General features: G+C 41.9%; 1 protein-coding gene across 1 annotated transcript; it reads left to right on the top strand.

The window, feature by feature from the left end:
• Positions 1–539: 539 nt before the first annotated feature.
• LOC119851168 (myelin P2 protein-like) lies at positions 540–18,819 on the top strand. The gene is made up of 5 exons (XM_038390556.2): positions 540–664; positions 8,191–8,292; positions 12,577–12,749; positions 17,667–17,768; positions 18,565–18,819. The coding sequence occupies exons 2-5, from the start codon at positions 8,220–8,222 to the stop codon at positions 18,613–18,615; spliced, it is 399 nt and encodes a 132-aa protein (XP_038246484.1). The 5' UTR covers positions 540–664; positions 8,191–8,219; the 3' UTR covers positions 18,616–18,819.

Genomic DNA, 18,819 nt, shown 5'->3' on the forward strand with positions numbered 1-18,819 from the left:
TTATCATGCACCTCATGATGTTTGGGGGTTTTTCTTGAAGCAGCAGGTCCTGGATTGTTGGGATTACCATCTTCTATTTGAGAAGAAAAGAAATGATTTTATATAATGATTTTAAGTCTCTCATGATTTTGTGGGGCCTGATACATGATTTTTGAATACTTGGGATTGGAAATACCATGATTCATCCCACACACCTAGCGCATCCCCAGTATGCCATGTTATGCAGAGTGAACATCTGCTGGAAGCAAGTGAATATCTGGTGGAAGTTCTTTCTATTTCTGAACGTCTTGCCATGGTCTTTTCCTATCCTTTGAACATCTAAGAATATCTCTTCCCTCGATGAACGAAGTAGAGAAGCATGAACTTTACGAATAGGACTCCAAATTGTGGTTTCTCATTCAGAACCAGATAGTCAAGCTTAACTAGTACAGGCAATATTTTTTAAGGAGCCCCCCAAAATATTTCTGTATATGTCCAGTCCATGCACGGAGTGGAGGTCAGGCTTCTTGAGCAGCAGGGGGAGCCATTTCTACAAATGCCAAGAGAAAGCTATGGGCCCAGCAAGGCCCAGGGCCCTAGTATAGCTAGGAAGAAGGAAATTAGCCTGCAGGCTGCGAGAGCCATCAGCCCTTAGGCAGAGAAATCAGGGAGGTAGTCCAGTTAAGGTGAGTGATGCAATTTTCTAGTATCTGTCCAACTACATCATTCATATTCATGAACGGATTGAATTGTTAATCTCAAGGTTTGCAATACTGTTAGGCTGAATCGGGCAGAGGGTGACTTATTTAGGGAAACTTTTAAGGCTACCGAGAAGTTGGAATAACCTAGGTAATGTTCAGTAGGCCAGAGGTACAGATACATTTGCCATTTCATACTGCAGAGGCTCAGACTTTAGCGCTGGATGACCAGCTTCAGTCACCAGAGAAAGCTGAGCTGATGGTCATCACGCTTAAATAATAGCCATTTTTATACAGTGGGAACTCTCAACATTTTCTTCGAACAGGCAGCTCAGTATTGCCACCCCCAAGCATGCAAAAAATCACAAATCAGACCCATGAGACAGACTTAAAAATGAAGAGATTTTCAAAAGTAATAGATTTGGGATTCTTTTATTTCCCTGCTGTGTTTTGAGCCTTAAGGGTGCCCATTTTCCTGTTTTTCTGTCTAACCATTAGGGCTAGACACTGTGTTAATATGAAAGCTGAAAGTCTCATGGAATCATAGAAAGGTAGGGCTGGAAGGTTCACATGAGCTGGGACTTTCAGAAGAATACCAGCTAGTGTGAGATTTGCAATAAAATAATGAGTCAGCAACACTACAAATACTAGCAGTGATAGAGATATTCTTTAAACATATAATGGGGAACTGGAACTGATGGAACCAATAGAAACTGTCAAAATGGAAGACACTTTTAAAGGATACCTATGATAAGGACCAAATCTGTTATATTCGTAGTGGTGTCATGAACCGGTTTTGCAGTGTGGAATAATTTGCTGTAAGAAAAACAAACAGAATTAAATTTCAGTTTATATAGCATAAGAAAATTGCACATATTGTATCTGTAAACTGGCCAAGGAAGTTATAAAGCCAGCAAATTTGCCTTACTCTTGCTGTTAGCATAGTGCATAATCTGTTATTATGAGTAATACTTGGTAAGATATTCCTGTCTTTTCTTTTCCCATCAATTATTCATTGAAGAGGCTGGCAGAACGTGTTAACTAGATGCAGTTGCCCAAACAGAGAGACACCCAGCAATAGTTTAATTTTGCCAACAAAATTAGGGGGTTTAGCACACACCTTGAGTTAAAATGTTAGCAAGCCTCTAAAATGCATCCACTAAATTTGAAATTGAATCAATTCTTTGTGTCACAGGCACCAACTTTCCAAAGTACTCAGGGGGTGGGTGCCCTACTCTATCCCAGGCCCTGCCCCCACTCCACCCGTTCCCCCAAGGCCCCAACCCTGCCCCACCTCTTCCCTCCAGTTCTGCCCCCTCCTGCTCCTCCCTCTCCCCCCCAGCCTCCTGCATGCCACAAAACAGCTGTGGGCAAGAGGCTCAGGGAGGTGCTGATCTGTGGGGGCTAGCAATGGGTGCTCAGCACCTACACCCCTGGAGTCTGTGTGTGTGTCACACACACTGCACAGGCGATTCTGTTCTTTGTGCAAAAATGTCATGGTGGCAATTGCCGGTTTTGCATGCACAAATGTGAATTTTCACACGCACTGTGATGAACACACAAATGTTGCAAGTACATTTGTGCAGGCATACTGGAAATACATTCAACTAAAGTCTTGGTGGTACAATTTGGGTTGCTAAACTAATTTATAAGATAAGCTAGTTAGCATGCGACCAATTAGCTTTTATGTAACCAATTATAGGTTCCTTTCAGTTCTTCTTGCCACTTCTGTTATACTTGTTCAGAGTGAGGTTGACAGTTGTGCTGCCTGCTACAGACACAGTCTCATTGTACTACTCACAGACATGAATCAGAAGTAATCTAAAGTAATGAATGATATTATACTGTGACGATAATCCCAAATACATCACTGATTACCTGTTTTTCTATGGGGATCCAAGAAACTAATTTTTTTTCCCCCCTCAAAGTAAACTTGAAATCTACCTAGATTTCAATTGGTTATACACTTTTTTCTTACTTCCTATTCTGAACTGTTGTGTTGTGCAGAGGTGGCTGCATTCCTATGGTGGGAAAGGTGATTCTGTTTGCAAAGTGCTTTAGGATTGTTTAGAATGAAAAAAAAAAAGCACAAAATGCATGTAAGATAATATTAGCAACACCATTGGTTAGATTCTTCACACTGGGATGACTTGGATTGGAAACCATATTTAAAAGGACAATTTTCAGGGTAGTTTATAATTTCATTGTAAAGTTATGGAAAAGGCTACTGTACAAGCACTTTGGAAACACAAACCAGAGTGGATATTTTCATTCATCTGCTGAGTGCTCCCAACTCTCATTAATATCAATGTGAATTAAGAAAACTCAGTATTTACTAAGTAGGATTCCGCACCTTGCGGAATCAGGCCCATGAGTGTAGTTGTATTTATATGTAAACATATATTTAATTGATAAACTTTATACATTGATGACACTTTGCCATGTTGTATTTTCACATGATGGCCCAAACAGTTATGGGCCTGACTGTCAGTGTTTGTGTAACCAGATTTTATATATGCCTGTATGTGTGTACGCATCTGTTTGTATGTGTGCAAATTATTCCCAAGAGCCATAGCAAATATGAAATCATATATACATATATGCTTCACTACACTTGCAAGCGTACACCTATGTATGCATCAGGCAATTATATATTTGTGATTGTAGCAACATACATGGAATTTGGAGGGCAAAGCACAGGTTGTAGGAGGGAAGAATTTGGAGGAGGTACTAGGAAGCCAGTCTGTGTGCATGTGGCTGGAATGCTAGCTGCAGATACAGCACCTCTGTAAATAGTTCTCTTAATAAAGAATAAGTTTAGTTTTAAAAACATTGAGTCCTCTCATATTATTACCCAGCATGCAGTACATGAAACATGGGGACATTCATTTTCCATACACAATTTACTAGGGTTTTTTTTCCCCCTAGAAGCACTATGTGTAAGGTTATATGACCAAGAAAAGATCAAAGAACCAGCACAAGAACAAATGTAGGCTGGTTCAGCTTCATAATTAGAAGAAAGTAAGTAAGTTCCTATGGAAAACTGAATAGTTCGTTTGTCATGATGGCGATAATTTGAAATTATTTTTGAGCCCCATTTTGAAAAACAACATGATGGACGCCACCCTAGATATCATCAGAACTGCATTTGTTTAGTTCTCGCACTAGAAGTGCTTGAACCTAGGGTTAAACATTGCATAGTACCAACCAACTATCAAAGATGAGACTAAGGGTGGAATTTTCAGAAGCACCTAAAGACACCCACTTGTGGCTTTTTTTTCTCCTCAACTCTGGGAGAAATTTCCAGAGCTGAAGCCCCACCATGGATAATGCCATAACTCCAGGCCCCCAGATATGAATCATTTAATAGGAGCATCCCATCTGCCATGATGGTGTACAAAGACAGCAGCTGTCTCAATGATACACAAGAAAGAGGTGGTTTTGTAACATGCCCAGCTATTTGTATATTGAAAGCTACCTTAACTGTCAGGAGGCTCTCTTTTCAGAGCTATAAAAGAACAAAAGATAGAGCAGAAATCTGTGTATGAGAGTTGCCTCATTGGAGCTCACAACAAGCATCCTCTGTCCTTAGAGAGAGACAAGATGGGTGAGGTAATATCTTTTATTGGACCAACAACATCTGCTGGTGAAAGAGACAAGCTTCCATGCTGACAGAGCTCTTCTTCAGGTCTGAGAAAGGTACTCTTTCTACTATCTTGGGGCCTACATGACTGCATCAACACTGCAAACAATCCTGCATCCTTGACATAGTCTGTACTTTAGATCAAGAATGACCCAGGCTACACATTTGTCATGATCATGACTTCTGTGCCAGAAAAAAAAATTGTTTTCATAATAAATCATTATCTTTGCTGCCCCGGTCAGCCTGCAGCTGAGCAAGATCTCTCCATGAATGTGTACAATGTCCAGTGCAGAATGGGAAAGTCACCTGGGATTTATTTTTTCCCCCCTCAAAATAAAAGATATTTTGCACAAAATAATGTGATCCTGTGACTTTCTATATTTTTCTTTCTATACATTTGTGACTCCCAATTTTTTCATAATTTCAGATGCCCTAATAATGATTAGCAACACACACCCCAGCCACCTTTTTGACAGATTTCAGGCTCTACTAAATGGATTTTGAAAACATTGTATTTACTATTAATCCCAGCCCTAAATGTTTCTCACTTTTAAATTCTCCATTGACCATGAATAAGATCTTAAGCCTGCAAGCCCTTTCCCCCTAATTGTACTTACCTCCATAGTGGTTTTTCCCAATGTCTCAGACTGTCATTTTTAATCTTTAATAAATATTAAATGACACATTTTAAAATATGCACATGGTGACTTGCTCACCCGTACACCCTCTTGATCAGATTTATTTTAAAAGCTCTTCGGTTTCAAAGCAGTCTTGAATAACTTCACCAGGTCTTGCAAACTCCCTACAATGAAATCTATTATGTGTATCTTATTGGTGGGAGAGGGAAGCCCTAGATAAAATAGTTGCAGATTTTAAAATGTGGACTATTTTTTATCCTCTAATCCTGGCCAGCAGAAGTAAATCTGAGCCTTAGTGACTTATATCTGTGAGATCTTCATTTTCTTCAGTCCCAGTTGGTTCATACAATCATTATTTTAAGCCTGCTCTACCCGGTACCATTTTCTTTAAGTAATTGTTTAGGAAAAGGATTTAGTGAAAAGAAGATTAGAAAAATTTAAAGGCACTGCAGACTGTGCCACAATAAATTATACATTTTTAGCCTGCATAACTGGCTAATATCACCAGTGAGATATAGAGCATATGGGTTAAGCTTCAACGCACCCTAGATTCCCATGTCACCTCACACAGAGTCATGGGGTGGCAGTCCTGCAGAATGAAGTGTTAAACTGTTCAGTTCGTTACAACAGTTTTATTACAATCCAGAGATCCTACAAAAGCCACGCATGCAGGCACGAGAAGTATGTCGGTGTACTGACATTGCAGAGTAATTGCTGAACAGGACCACCCACCCTACAGGTCCCCAGTTACAAAATTAAACACAAACTCCTAGACCTCAGAGATGACAGACCAAATTTATCCTTGCTGTAACTCCAGTGAACTCAAGGTGTTACACCAGGGTTGGCCTGATGTGTTCTGTGTGTTAGAGTAAAACTTCAAGGTAATTCTCAAGAAAATAGCACTGTAACAACAGCCTCAGTGATTATAAACAACCCTGCAGATTCAACATAGCGTATAGGGAATGATTGAGTTTCAAAGATAATAGAGAGCAAGTATGAATAAACAGCCTGATAGAAATTTAAAAAAAACAAAACAAAACACAAAACCTCTAGATGTCTTTAGCATTCTACCCCTAGTCTGGAATGACCCCTTGAAAACATGGTTGTCTTTGTCAAACTTTAGAATGCAGCCAGCCAGTCTGCACTGTGGCTGTCCCTGCTTTCCTCGCTGGTATTGGTTAGATGTGTGGTACATTGGAGGTTGAGGGGTAGAGTTTCAGGTACTCTGATATTATATATTGTGTCAGTGGCCCTAGAGAGAGAAAATGGACTGAAGAGTCATGTGATGATGGTACAGAATCAGAGTCACTTTCTCCTAACAGGTTGCAGAGTAGCAGCCGTGTTAGTCTGTATTCGCAAAAAGAAAATGAGGACTTGTGGCACCTTAGACTAACAAATTTATTAGAGCATAAGCTTTCGTGAGCTACAGCTCACTTCATCGGATGCATTTGGTGGAAAAAACAGAGGGGAGATTTTCCTAACAGTGAGCAATAATTTAGGCTAAAGAGAACAATACAAAGGGTACCACAGGTAACTGTATCTGGCAAATTTACTTTCCCTTCAGTCTGTTTTCACGAATCTCATTCACAAACCTGCTTCACTCTTCTGCTTGCCAATCCCATTGTACCCTGCCATGTTTAAAGGCTCTTTGACAGTTGTCAGTGCCAACTACCAGCTGCAGATGGATGTGAGCCAGCACGCTCTCACCTACTGGTCAGTGGCATTGTAGGCAGGTTCCCTGCCTCTTGCCCCTTGGATGCCTGCAGGGAAAGAGAAGCAGGCTCAGAACCCTAAATCAAGACACATTAGCAAAACTATAGGTCCTGCTGTGCTTTTTATTTTAAAAATATTTTAATTATTTCAACCCTTTACAGCAGCATCTCCAGGAACCGTGCAAAGCTGCCTCTCAGACTGGCCTCTACTGGAATAAAAGGCCCATGACATGGCTGACTTGAGCTCATGGGGCCCAGGCTTCAGGGCTAAAAATTGCTGTGGTCCCAATGTGAGGGTCCCAAAGCTCAAGCTCCAGCTGTACAGTCCCACAGCCCAAGCCCCACGAGCCAGAGTTAACTGACCCAGGCCAGCTGCGGGTGTCTAATTGCTATCGAGACATACCCTCAGACTCCTCATTCATTGTCGCCCATGGTGGGTCCATATCCTTCCCCTCTCATGCTCTGCCAGTGACCCACAGCACTGTGGCCTCCTTCCTCTTCCCCATCTACAGCATATCCATAAATTACCTCATCTGTTTTTGGGACTTCAGGCCCAGATCCACAAAGGAATTCAGGATCAACATCAATGGGAGTTAGGTATCTAAATACCTTTGAGGATCTGGGCCTCAGCTACCATCTCTACCACTCTCCTTCCTCTCCTCAGAGCTTTCATCTCTCATCCGCCACTGTCTTTCAGACATTTCTTCCTGAATGTCATCAGCATGAAGTCAGTATCTCAAAAACATAACTTCTCTCCCACCTCTCATTTCCACCCCACCCCTCTCTTCTGCATCTCACCTCAAACTTTAAGACCTGATATACCACAGCTAAATTCAAATACATGGCATACCAGCCTCCACTGCCCCTTCGCTAAGTCCCTCTTACATTTCCCCACTCTCCAAGGCCCTTTCCCCAAGGTCTCACAATCCCCTCATTCCCCTGGGCCACCCAGGTCACTGATCCAGCCACTGTAAATTAGAACAGTCCTGAGTCTGCTCTAAATTACGTTCAGCTCTATGACCAGAGACGGCGGAACACTTACTTCTGCTGAGAATCCAGCCCAATATAGCCAACCCCTCAAAAGTAATACACAATTAACTAAGACAAATGTGTGTTTCATTGTGAAATTTTATGCCCTTTGGGGCAAAGTGGGGAAGCAGAACCATTCCTGCTGCAGAATCTTTGCTCCCTTTTGTTTTTGCAGCTGTGATTCATTAGTGCTCAGCCAGGTTGCTTTTCCCTATTGGATTTGAAAAGTTTGTTATATGGTGATGATTGTCTTTGCATGGAAATGCTGGGATAAATGTGAATGGTTAGTAATGGGGATTTCTGAAGAACCTGTTCCAACCTGGATAGCACATATTCAGGGCATATTAAAAACAAGATATTGCTCCCTGTGCATTACCCACCACATGCTTGGGGCTAATCCAAAGCCCACTAAAGCTATTGGAAAGATTCCCATGGACTTCACTGGGCTTTGGATCAGGCCATTGAAGCAGTTGGGTTTCCCCCCCCCCTACAGAGCGAGCGCTCCACTAAATCGGACAAAATGGTTGATCATCTCCTGGGAACCTGGAAATCAACCTCATGTGAAAACTTTGATGCATACATGAAAGAATTAGGTGAGAAATATTACAGGGTTTTAATGCTTTTTCTTTTAAGTGTCCTTTCTCTCTTTAATAGTCACTGTTTTTAAGTACAGGTTTCAGAGTAGCAGCCGTGTTAGTCTGTATTCGCAAAAAGAAAAGGAGTACCGGTGGCACCTTAGAGACTAACAAATTTATTAGAGCATAAGCTTTCGTGAGCTACAGCTCACTTCATCCGACGAAGTGAGCTGTAGCTCACGAAAGCTTATGCTCTAATAAATTTGTTAGTCTCTAAGGTGCCACAAGTACTCCTTTTCTTTTTGTTTTTAAGTAGAAATAATCTGGGGATCTCTTGCTTTCCAGTCACTTGCAAACAAAGGGGTGACCACTCTGAGATGGTAGAATAGGCTATGGGATGTGGTGGAACTTTTTTCCTTAAGACATTCACTGCTATAGTGGACTTGAAAGATACTGCAGGTACTGATCCTCCATTGCCTGGGAATTGCCCAGATAATCTGCTACACCTGAAAAAAGCCTATGATATTTATAAAGTAACTTAATTAGTAAATCATTTGTAAATATTCTAGCCAGAGGTATTTGTGTTAAAGATGATTACCACTCCCCGATTCCTTTCTTGAGATAGCATAAAAAGATGTGGGTTTTTTGCATTGATTTTGTTTTAATGACTAAATCTTTGCTTTTATTCTGAAAAATTGAGTTCAGGATACTGAGCGATGAAACCAAATGCTATACTTTTAAAATGTGGACACATGATAGTAACATCAAAACCTCAAATCCTGTTAAAATACTAAGACTTCCTTCAATTAAGCCAAGAGTTGGAAGAAGCCACCACAAATAAGAGGAAAAGTGATGGTACACATTGTTCAGTTGCCAAATAGAGCCAATCAATTAAAATTAGCATCATTTTTGCAGTGGCCTAATATTGGGTTCTCCTTAATAGTACTGCCAAACATTTCTCATATCTCAAATATGACAGTACTATGACAGTGACATCACTGATTCCCTAGTACCAATTGGCAATTGCTAGCTTGTTTCTACAGTCTGCCTCCAAGGCAGCTGACACCATTCTGAGACACGGCTCTTTGCTCTACATAAAAAACTTTATTAAAGGACTTGCAATTATAAGCCAAGCCCTCCCCCAAAGTGTAGTGATTTAAGCACAGTGTAACCCAGATTTGAACAAACCTATGAACTCCACCTCCGATTACCCTTTACATTTTTTCTAGGGAGGTCTCAAAAACTTACCAGATCTCCCCTAATAAATTATTTCAGCTTGTTTTGGTGCTGCAATCTTTCTCAAATACAGGATTTTTGAGGCATAAACTCTGAAGGGATCAGTTTGTCTCTGTCCTTTGTGGGAACAAAGGGCTTAACTAATAATTATTCCCTCAAACACAAAGCCACGTTTGTGTTCAGCTTTCTATTCATTAGTCAGTCACTGGCAGTGCTTTATCCAGCATAGGTAAGACTGCAAGCAATGAATAAATGAGCCCTTACCAAGATCAGGTCACACAAAGGAGACTGTGGAAGCCATCCTTTTAATGTTGCCTCAAAAGTGCATTCTGAAATGCAAGGTACCCATGTCTATTTAAAACTTTTTCTGGGCACCTTGTAGTAAGCTTTATGAGGCAGTGTAGCAGATTGCAGAACTCACCGGCACAGCTCCTCCTGCTGGTCATCTGGGAAGTAGCTCTTTTCCCACCTCAGAGTGCCCTCTGCTGGCAAGTGGCTCACCTGCCTCAAGTCTCATGTCCCTCCCAGACCCCAGTGCCCTTTTACCTCAGGGTTCTGCCCCAGCAGTACCCCCATGCTCTAGGTCTCCCCTCCCTGGGAACCCCCAACCCTCTAACCCCACCTTGCCTCAGTGACCACTGCTAGTCATCATCTAGCCCCCTTTCCCTAGGGCAGACAGCAGTCTATAATGGCCACTCATCATTGGCAAGGGGTTAGGACCGGCTGCCTCTGCCTATTCCCAGGCTGTATCTCTGCAGCCCTGGTATCTCTGTAGGCCTTCACCAAGGCTTGCAGCCTGGGGTTTTACCGAGCTGGAGCTCCTGCTTCCTTGCTCAGTTCAGCTCTAGATACCTTGCTCTCAAGCAGCTAACCCCTCTTACTCCAGGGCTAAAATGAGACTCCTCAGCTCCTGGCTCACAGCTCCTTTATAAGGCCAGCTGGGTCTGATTGGGCTGGCCACACCTGAGATCAGCTATTCTCTTAGCTGCTTTCACTCCTTTTCCCAGCTGCAGCCCTCTCCACGGCTGCTTTTAACTCCTGTTCTGCAGGAGTAGGGCAACTGCCCCACTACAGGCAGGTATTAAAAGTAGGGTGTAGGGAATGAGGAAGATGTCTGTATTATTTCATATGAATATATGTGCCTCCATTTACCTGCTGGATATTATTCTGGCTGACTACACAGTGTTGAATCATAGATTCTAAGGCCAGAAGGGACCATTGTGATCATCTAGTCTGAGCTCCTATGTAACACAGGCCATAGAACATCCTCAAAATAATTCCTAGGGCAAATCTTTTAGAAGAATATCCAATCGGGATTTAAAAATTGTCAGCAATGGAGAATCCACCTTGGTAAATTTCTCCAATGGTTAATTACTTTCACTGTTAAAAATTTACACCTTATTTCCAGTCTGAATTTGTCTAGCTTCAACTTGCAGCCATTGGACTAGGCTATACCTTTCTCTACTAAATCAAATAGTCCATTATCTGATACTTATTCCCCATGTGGGTACTGGTAGACTGTAATCAAGTCACCCCTTAACCTTCTGTTTGTTAAGCTAAATAGTTTGAGCTCCTTGAGTCTATCACTCAAAGGCAGGCTTTCTAATCCTTTAATCCGGGGTGGGGATACACGGGCCATATCCGGCCCATTGCTTCATTTTTTCTGGCCCGTGGCAAGTCTCTGCATTGCAGGCCAGAAGCCCCAAGCCTTGGCGCCCCACTGCCCTGTGTGGCTGGAGCCGCAAGCGCCGGCTCACTCTGCTGTGGGGGAAAGTTAGGGTCAGCTCCAGCTCCCGGAAACGACTGGCATGTACCTGTGGCCCCTAGGAGTAGGGGTGATCAGGGAAGCTCTGTGCGCTTCCCCCAGTGCCAGCTCCGCAGCTCCCATTGGCGAGGAACCGTGGCCAATGGGAGCTATGGGCGTGGGCAGCGCACATTGCACAGAGGCCCCTGGCCCCTCCGCGTAGGAGCCAGACATGGCGGCTGCTTCCAGGAGCAGTGTGGAGCCAGGGCAGGCAGGAAGCCTGACTTAGCCCTGCTGCACTGCTGACCGGGAGTTGCTTGAGATAAGCACAGCCCAGCCTGAGCCCACACCCCTAACCCCCTGCCCCAGGTCAGAACCCCCTCCCGCACTCCAAACCCCTTGGCCCCAACGTGGAGTCACCTCCTGCACCCCAAACCCCTCATTTCTGGCCCCACTCCGGAGCTTAGGGAAAGCCCTGAGCCTCCACCCCCACTCCCATCCCCACAGGGCTGTGTGTGGCCCGCGACTGATTTTTTTCTATGGGTGAGTGGCCCCTAATAGAAAAAAGGTTCCCCACCCCTCTCCAATTGATCAACATCCTTCTTGAACTGTGGACACCAGAACTAAAAACAGTATCCCAGCAGCAGTTGCACTAGTGCCAAATTCAGAAGCAAAAATAATTTCTCTGTTCCTACTTGAGGTGCCCTTGTTTATGTATCCAAAGATTGCATTAGCCCTTTTGACCACAACATCACACTGGGAGCTTCTGATCAGCTCATTATACACCATGACCCACAAATCTTTTTCAGAGTCACTGCTTCCCAGCCTTGAGTCCTCTATCATGTAAGTATGGCTTACCTTCTTTGCTCCTAGATATATAACTTTACATTCAGCCATATTAAAACACATATATACAAAGAGAGATCCAAATCGCTCTGTATCAGTGACCTGTCCTCTTCATTGCTTACCACTCACCCAATTTTTCTGTCATTTGCAAACTTTATCAGTGAGAATTTTATGTTTTTTCTGAGGTCATTAATAAACAGGCCCGCCAATGGGAGTGGAGGCAAAGGGGGCAATTGCCCAGGGGCCTGGGCGATTTAAAAGGGTAGCCCCCGGCCCTTTTAAATCGCTCAGGTGGGCCACAAGGCTCCTAGGTGTGTGTGACTGCTCCGGGCCCTGCGATTTGGGGGGCCCCATGGGCTGGCGCAATTGGCCAGTGCGATCGGTCCCGGAAGTGACAGATTCCTGAGACACTGAAATCCATAATGTTTTTTTTTTTCCTGGCAGCATTTAAGAGATCTGAATTATCTTGCTTACAGGACTGGGTTTAGCCACCAGGAAACTGGGCAAGCTGGCCAAACCCAGCATGACCATCAGTGCTGATGGCGATATGGTAACCATCAAAACCAAGAGTGCCTTTAAAAATAATGAGATCTCTTTCAAGCTTGGTGAGGAGTTTGATGAAACCACACCAGATGACCGGAAAGCCAAGGTGAGGATTAAAGCTGTCCTTCACAGTGCTCCCAATCTGCCGCAAAAGGCACAGACAGTTCTTTTCCACATGGTAATAACACATCTGCTAATTATCAGAATGGATAATTAGATAAACACACCTGGAAAGCTCAATGCAACTTAAGTAGAGCTTTTATATCCCCCTAAAAAAGGAGAAGAGCCAGATTCCATGAAATACATTAGGAATTTTTTCCTTAGATTTATAGAGTTTAAGAATAGAAGGGATCATTAGATCATATAGTCTAACCCAGTTACCTCTAACTTTGTACCCAGCTCAATAACTTAGGTTAAAGAGCATCTAAAAGAAAGAATTCAGTGTTGATAAATGCAAAGTAATGCATATTGGAAAATATAATTCCAACTATACATATAAAATGAAGGGGTCTAAATTAGCTGTTACCGCAAGATCTTGAAGTCACTGTGGAGAGTTGTTCTCTCACTGTTCACCCACTCAATGTGAAGCAGCAGTCAAAAAAGTGAACAGAATGTTGGAAATCATTAAGAAAGGGATAGATAATAAGGCAGAAAATATCATATTGCTGCTATATAAATCCATGGTTTGCCCACATCTTGAATACTGCATGCAGATGTGGTCACCCCATCTCAGAAACAATATATTGGAATTGGAAAAGGTTCAGAAAAGGGCAACAAAAATGATTAAGAGTATGGAATGGCTTCCGTATGAGGAGAGATTAATAAGAGTGGGAGTTTTCAGCTTGTTAAAGAGACGACTAAGGGAGGATATGATAGAGGTCTATAAAATCATGAGTGGTGTGGAGAAAGTAAATAAGGAAGTGTTATTTACTCCTTCTCATAATACAAGAACTAGGGATCACCAAATGAAATTAATAGGTAGCAGGTTTAAAACAAACAAAAGGAAGTATTTTTTCACACAACGCACAGTCAGCCTGTGGAAGTCCTTGCTAGAGGACGTTGTGAAGGCCAAGACTATAACAGGGTTCAAAAAAGAACTAAATAAATTCATGGATAGGTCCATCAATGGCTATTAGCAAGGTGGGCAGGGATGGTCCCTAGCCTCTGTTTGCCAGAAGTTGGGTATGGGCAACGGGATGGATCACTTGATGATTACCTGTTCTGTTCATTCCCTCTGTGGCACCTGGCATTGGCCACTGTCAGAAGACAGGATAATGGAATAGATGGACCTTTGGTCTTACCCAGTGTGGCCATTCTTATGTAAGGCATCCAATCTGAATTTGAAGACATCAATAGATGGAAAATTCATCATTCCCTTGACAGTCTGTTCCAATGGTTAATAACCCTAACTGTTAATATGTGCCTAATTTTTAATTTGAATTTGTCTGGCTTCAGTTTCCATTCATTGGTTCTTTTTATGCCTTCCTCTGCTAGCTTAAAGAGCCATTTACTATTCGGTGCTTTCTCCCTGTGAATGTGCTTATACATTGTAATCAAGTCACCATTGGTCTTTTTTTATTTATTATTTTATTTTATTTTATTTTATTTTAATAAATGAAACAGATTGAGCTCTTTAAGTGTCTCAACAAAAGGCATTTTCTCCATCCTTCAAATAATTTCGGTGGCTCATTTCTGCACCCTCTTCAATTTTTCAACACATTTTAAAACTTTGAACTCCAGAACTATACCCAGTATTCCAGTATTGGTCTGACCAATGCTGTATACAGAGGTAAAATCACCTTCCTACTCATACTCACTAATTCTCTGTTTATACACCTAAGGATTGCTGTCACAGTCCTAGTCATTCCCCCTTCTGGACACTCACCAGGCTGCTGCGTTTGGGTCTCAATATTGGTGGTGCCTTTTGCTTTAAGCTTCATCTGGCTCTGGGTTTTTAGGCACATTCTCAGGATACAGATCCTCTGTATAACACCTTTCTTGAGATCCCATGATCCAGCTGCTTAGGTCCTGAAATTAGTACTGGCTCCCTCCATCTTCCCATTAATTTAAGCACACTCTTTCTAAGGGCTCCTACCTTGTGGGCACTCTGGTTCACAGTCTCCAGGGACACATGATAAGTGAAGCACACATCACAAAGATTTAGCTAAAGGTTCCTAAACCAATCATTCTCTACTTTAAACAGCACAAAAATTACACATCTCTAGACAATACAATAAAATATCTCTATGTCATTCTTGCCTCAATTTCCTCACTACTCTGGAGTATTCTTCAGGATTTGGGACAGTGTCCTTTCAGGATTCCAAGTGCCACCTCCTAGACCTCTCTCCTCCATCCAGCTTCCTTTGACCTTGGCTGGTCCTGCAGTCAAAAAAAAAAAAAAATAAATCCCCTCTCCTTTCTAAACCCTGCTCTGCCAGCTCTTCCCATTTGTTCTCCTGTTTGGGGATTTTCCACTCTCCACTTTCCCTTCCCCTTCCCTGCGGATAAACTTGGTTAAACTAGTTTTCTTCCAGCTCAGGCATCCTCCATAGCATACCCATTGCCCTGTCAGAGCACAGTCATCACGGTTAACAACTTCTTTTAATAGAATCATAGGACTGGAAGGGACCTCATGAGGTCATCTAGTCCAGTCCCCTGCACTCAAGACAGGATTATATTATCTAAACCATTCCTGACAGGTGTTTGTCTAACATGCTCTTAAAAATCTCCAATGATGGAGATTCCACAACCTCCCTAGGCAATTTATTCCAGTGCTCAACCACCCTCACAGTTAGGAAGTCTTTCCTAATGTCCAACCTAAACCTCCCTTGCTGTAATTTAAGCCCATTGTTTCTTGTCCTATCCTCAGAGGTTAAGAAGAACAATTTTTCTCCCTCCTCCTTGTAAAAAACCTTTATTGTACTTGAAAACTGTTATCAAGTCCCTTCTCAGTCTTCTCTTCTCCAGACTAAACAAACCCAATTTTTTCAGTCTTCCCTCATAGGTCACATTTTATAGACCTTTAATCATTTTTGTTGCTCTTCTCTGGACTTTCTCCAATTTGTCCACATCTTTCTTGAAATGTGGCACCCAGTACTGGACACAATACTCCAGTTGAGGCCTACTTAGTGTGGAGTAGAGCGGAAGAATTACTTTTCATATCTTACTTACAACATGCTTGCTAATACATCCCAGAATGATGTTCGCTTTTTCTGCAACAGTGTCACACTGTTGACTCATATTTAGCTTATGGTCCACTATGACCCCCGGATCCCTTTCCACAGTACTCTTTCCTACGCAGCCATTTCCCATTCTGTATGTGTGCAACTGATTGTTCCATCCTAAATGGAGTACTTTGCATTTGTCCTTATTGAATTTCATCCTATTTATTTCAGACTATTTCTCCAGATCATTTTGAATTTTAATCCTATCCTCCAAAGCACTTTCAACCCCTCCCAGCTTGGTATTGTCCACAAACTTTATAAGTGTGCTCTCTATATCATTATCTAAATCATTGATGTAGATATTGAACAGAACCAGACCCAGACCTGATCCCTGCGGGACCCCACTCATTATGCCCTCCAGCATGACTGTTTTCAGAGTAGCAGCCGTGTTAGTCTGTATTCGCAAAAAGAAAAGAAGTACTTGTGGCAACTTAGAGACTAACAAATTTATTAGAGCATAAGCTTTCGTGAAGTGAGCTGTAGCTCACGAAAGCTTATGCTCTAATAAATTTGTTAGTCTCTAAGCATGACTGTGAATCACTGATAACTACTCTCTGGGAACAGTTTTTCAACCATTTTGCACACACCTTATAGTAGCTCCATCTACGTTGCATTTCCCTAGTTTGTTTATGAGAAGGTCATGTGAGACAATATCAAAAGCTTTCCCTAAGTCAAGATATACCACATCTTCCCCTCCATCCACCAGGCTTGTTACCTTGCCAAAGAAAGCTATCAGGTTGGTTTGACATGATTTGTTCTTGACGAATCTGTGCTGACTGTTACTTATCACCTTCTTACTGTCTAGATGTTTGCAAATTGATTGCTTAATTATTTGCTCCATTATCTTTTGTTTTATCTTTTTGTTTATTCCGGAAGGGAGTGGGGGAGGGTTTGATGTGATGGGGACCTTGCCAGCCCCTGGCTGACTCACTACATATTGAGGCATTCACTCACATGCAGTAATTTCACAAAATTAACCAGAATTCATAAACAGTACTTAGACAAATTTTCACAATCACATTAGCTCTTTTTGCCATAGCATCGCGCTGGGAGCTAATGCTGAGTTGCTTGTCCACTATGACCCCTAAAATCCTTTTCAGTCACTGCTTTCCAGGATACAGTTCCCTGTTCTGTAGTGAAGGCCTACATTTCTTCTTCTAGGTATATCATTTTGTATTTGGCTGTAATAAAATGCATTTTGTTTTAATGGGCCCAGTTGACCAACCAATCCAGATTGCTCTGCCCTCATTAATTACCACCCCGGCAATCTGTTTCATCCACAAATGCTATCAGTAGTGATTTTATATGTATTGCCAAAACATGAATAAAAATGTTGAATAGCATTGGAGCTAGTATCTATCATTGCCCATCTATTTTACATGAAAGATCCCCAGATACCCAATGTGATGAGCAGCAGGTATGGGCCATAGGGGATGGATCACTTGATGATTATCTAGTCTGTTCATTCCCTCAGAAGCACCTGGCATTGGCCACTATTGGAAGACAGGATACTTGGCTAGATGGACTTTGGTCAGACCCAGTGTGGCTGTTTTTATGTTCAGTGTAAAATCCGGAGATAGAAAGTGGGACTTTCTGAGTGTTGAGTGAATAACTTCTTTAACCAGCATGACCATCAGCGCTTCTGGGCAGGGGCTATCTTTTAATATATGTTTGTACAGTAACTAGCATAACTGAGTCCCCCTGCACACTGGGGTACTATGTGTGCCTCTGCTCTAATTAGATTAAATAATAATAATCTGGGCAGGATACTCATGTTTGGCTTCTTTCTGTTTCTTCAGAGCATTGTGACTTTAGACAATGGGTCATTAAATCAGGTCCAGAACTGGGATGGCAAAGAGACCACAATAAAGAGACAAGTGGTAGATGGGAAAATGGTGGTGGTGAGTGAATTCATTCTAATTATCTGATCACTGAGTAATGCAAAGCTGTAGAGATCATCTAAACAGTTATAGTTTAATTATACATTCAATTTTTCTCCTTAAATAAATGTGGCTTATGTTAGAAGTGTGATTGGTTGCATAGGGCAGGAAGAGAACATTAGAAAATAGGCTGACTTAACTTAATATTGTGGAATATGGAACAAGAGGAAAGATGGCCTGGTGGTTAGCGTGGAACTCAGAAGACATGTGTTCAAGTCCCCCACACATTTCCTCTATAACTTTGGGCAAGTTACTTAGATCCAGATCCTCAAAGGTATTTGGTTACCTAACTTCTGTTGATTTCAAGGAGATTTAGGCACCTACATACTTTTAAGGATGCGGGCCTTAGACGCTCTGTGCGTCAGTTCCCCCAACTGTAAAATGGGGATAAAAGTCCTTCCATATCTTAGAGGGGTGTTGTGAAGATAAATTCATTTAAGATTGTGAGGTGTTCAGATACTGTAGTTGTGGGGGCCATATAAATAAGACAGAAATGAAGATGCTCAAAAGATGGCTGAATTCATACTAATATTAGTCTTTAACATATATTTTGATTTTTTTGTAAGTTGGAAGGAAATGTGAAAAGGGGAAATACTAATACCAATAACCTTATAATATAGTGCACATTTTTCTTTGCACAAACAAAATGGGTGAGATGATTTTTCTTCTCCCTCTTTGTATTTAAAGTGGGATTGTCTTTACTGTTTTGCTGTGAGAGAGTACAACTGTTTTGGTGAACTCCTCTTTTGTCTTCTAGGAATACACTATGAATGACATCACCTGCACTAGGATCTATGAGAAAGCCTGAAGAAACTCTGTCAGTACCCTGCTTGACTAAAAATTGGAGTACTATAAACTTAACTGTTGTAGGTACTTAATAAAAAGCTTACAAATGAAGTAAAATACTTATTGCCTATATACTGGTGTCTACAGGCTATTGAGTGGTTGGATTTTCTTTAAAAAAGTTGACAGTTTCTGATGCTAAATTTGCCTCACTAAAAAAATCTTCCCC

The sequence above is a fragment of the Dermochelys coriacea genome, chromosome 2 (genome assembly GCF_009764565.3).
Source record: "Dermochelys coriacea isolate rDerCor1 chromosome 2, rDerCor1.pri.v4, whole genome shotgun sequence".
NCBI lineage: Eukaryota > Metazoa > Chordata > Testudines > Dermochelyidae > Dermochelys > Dermochelys coriacea.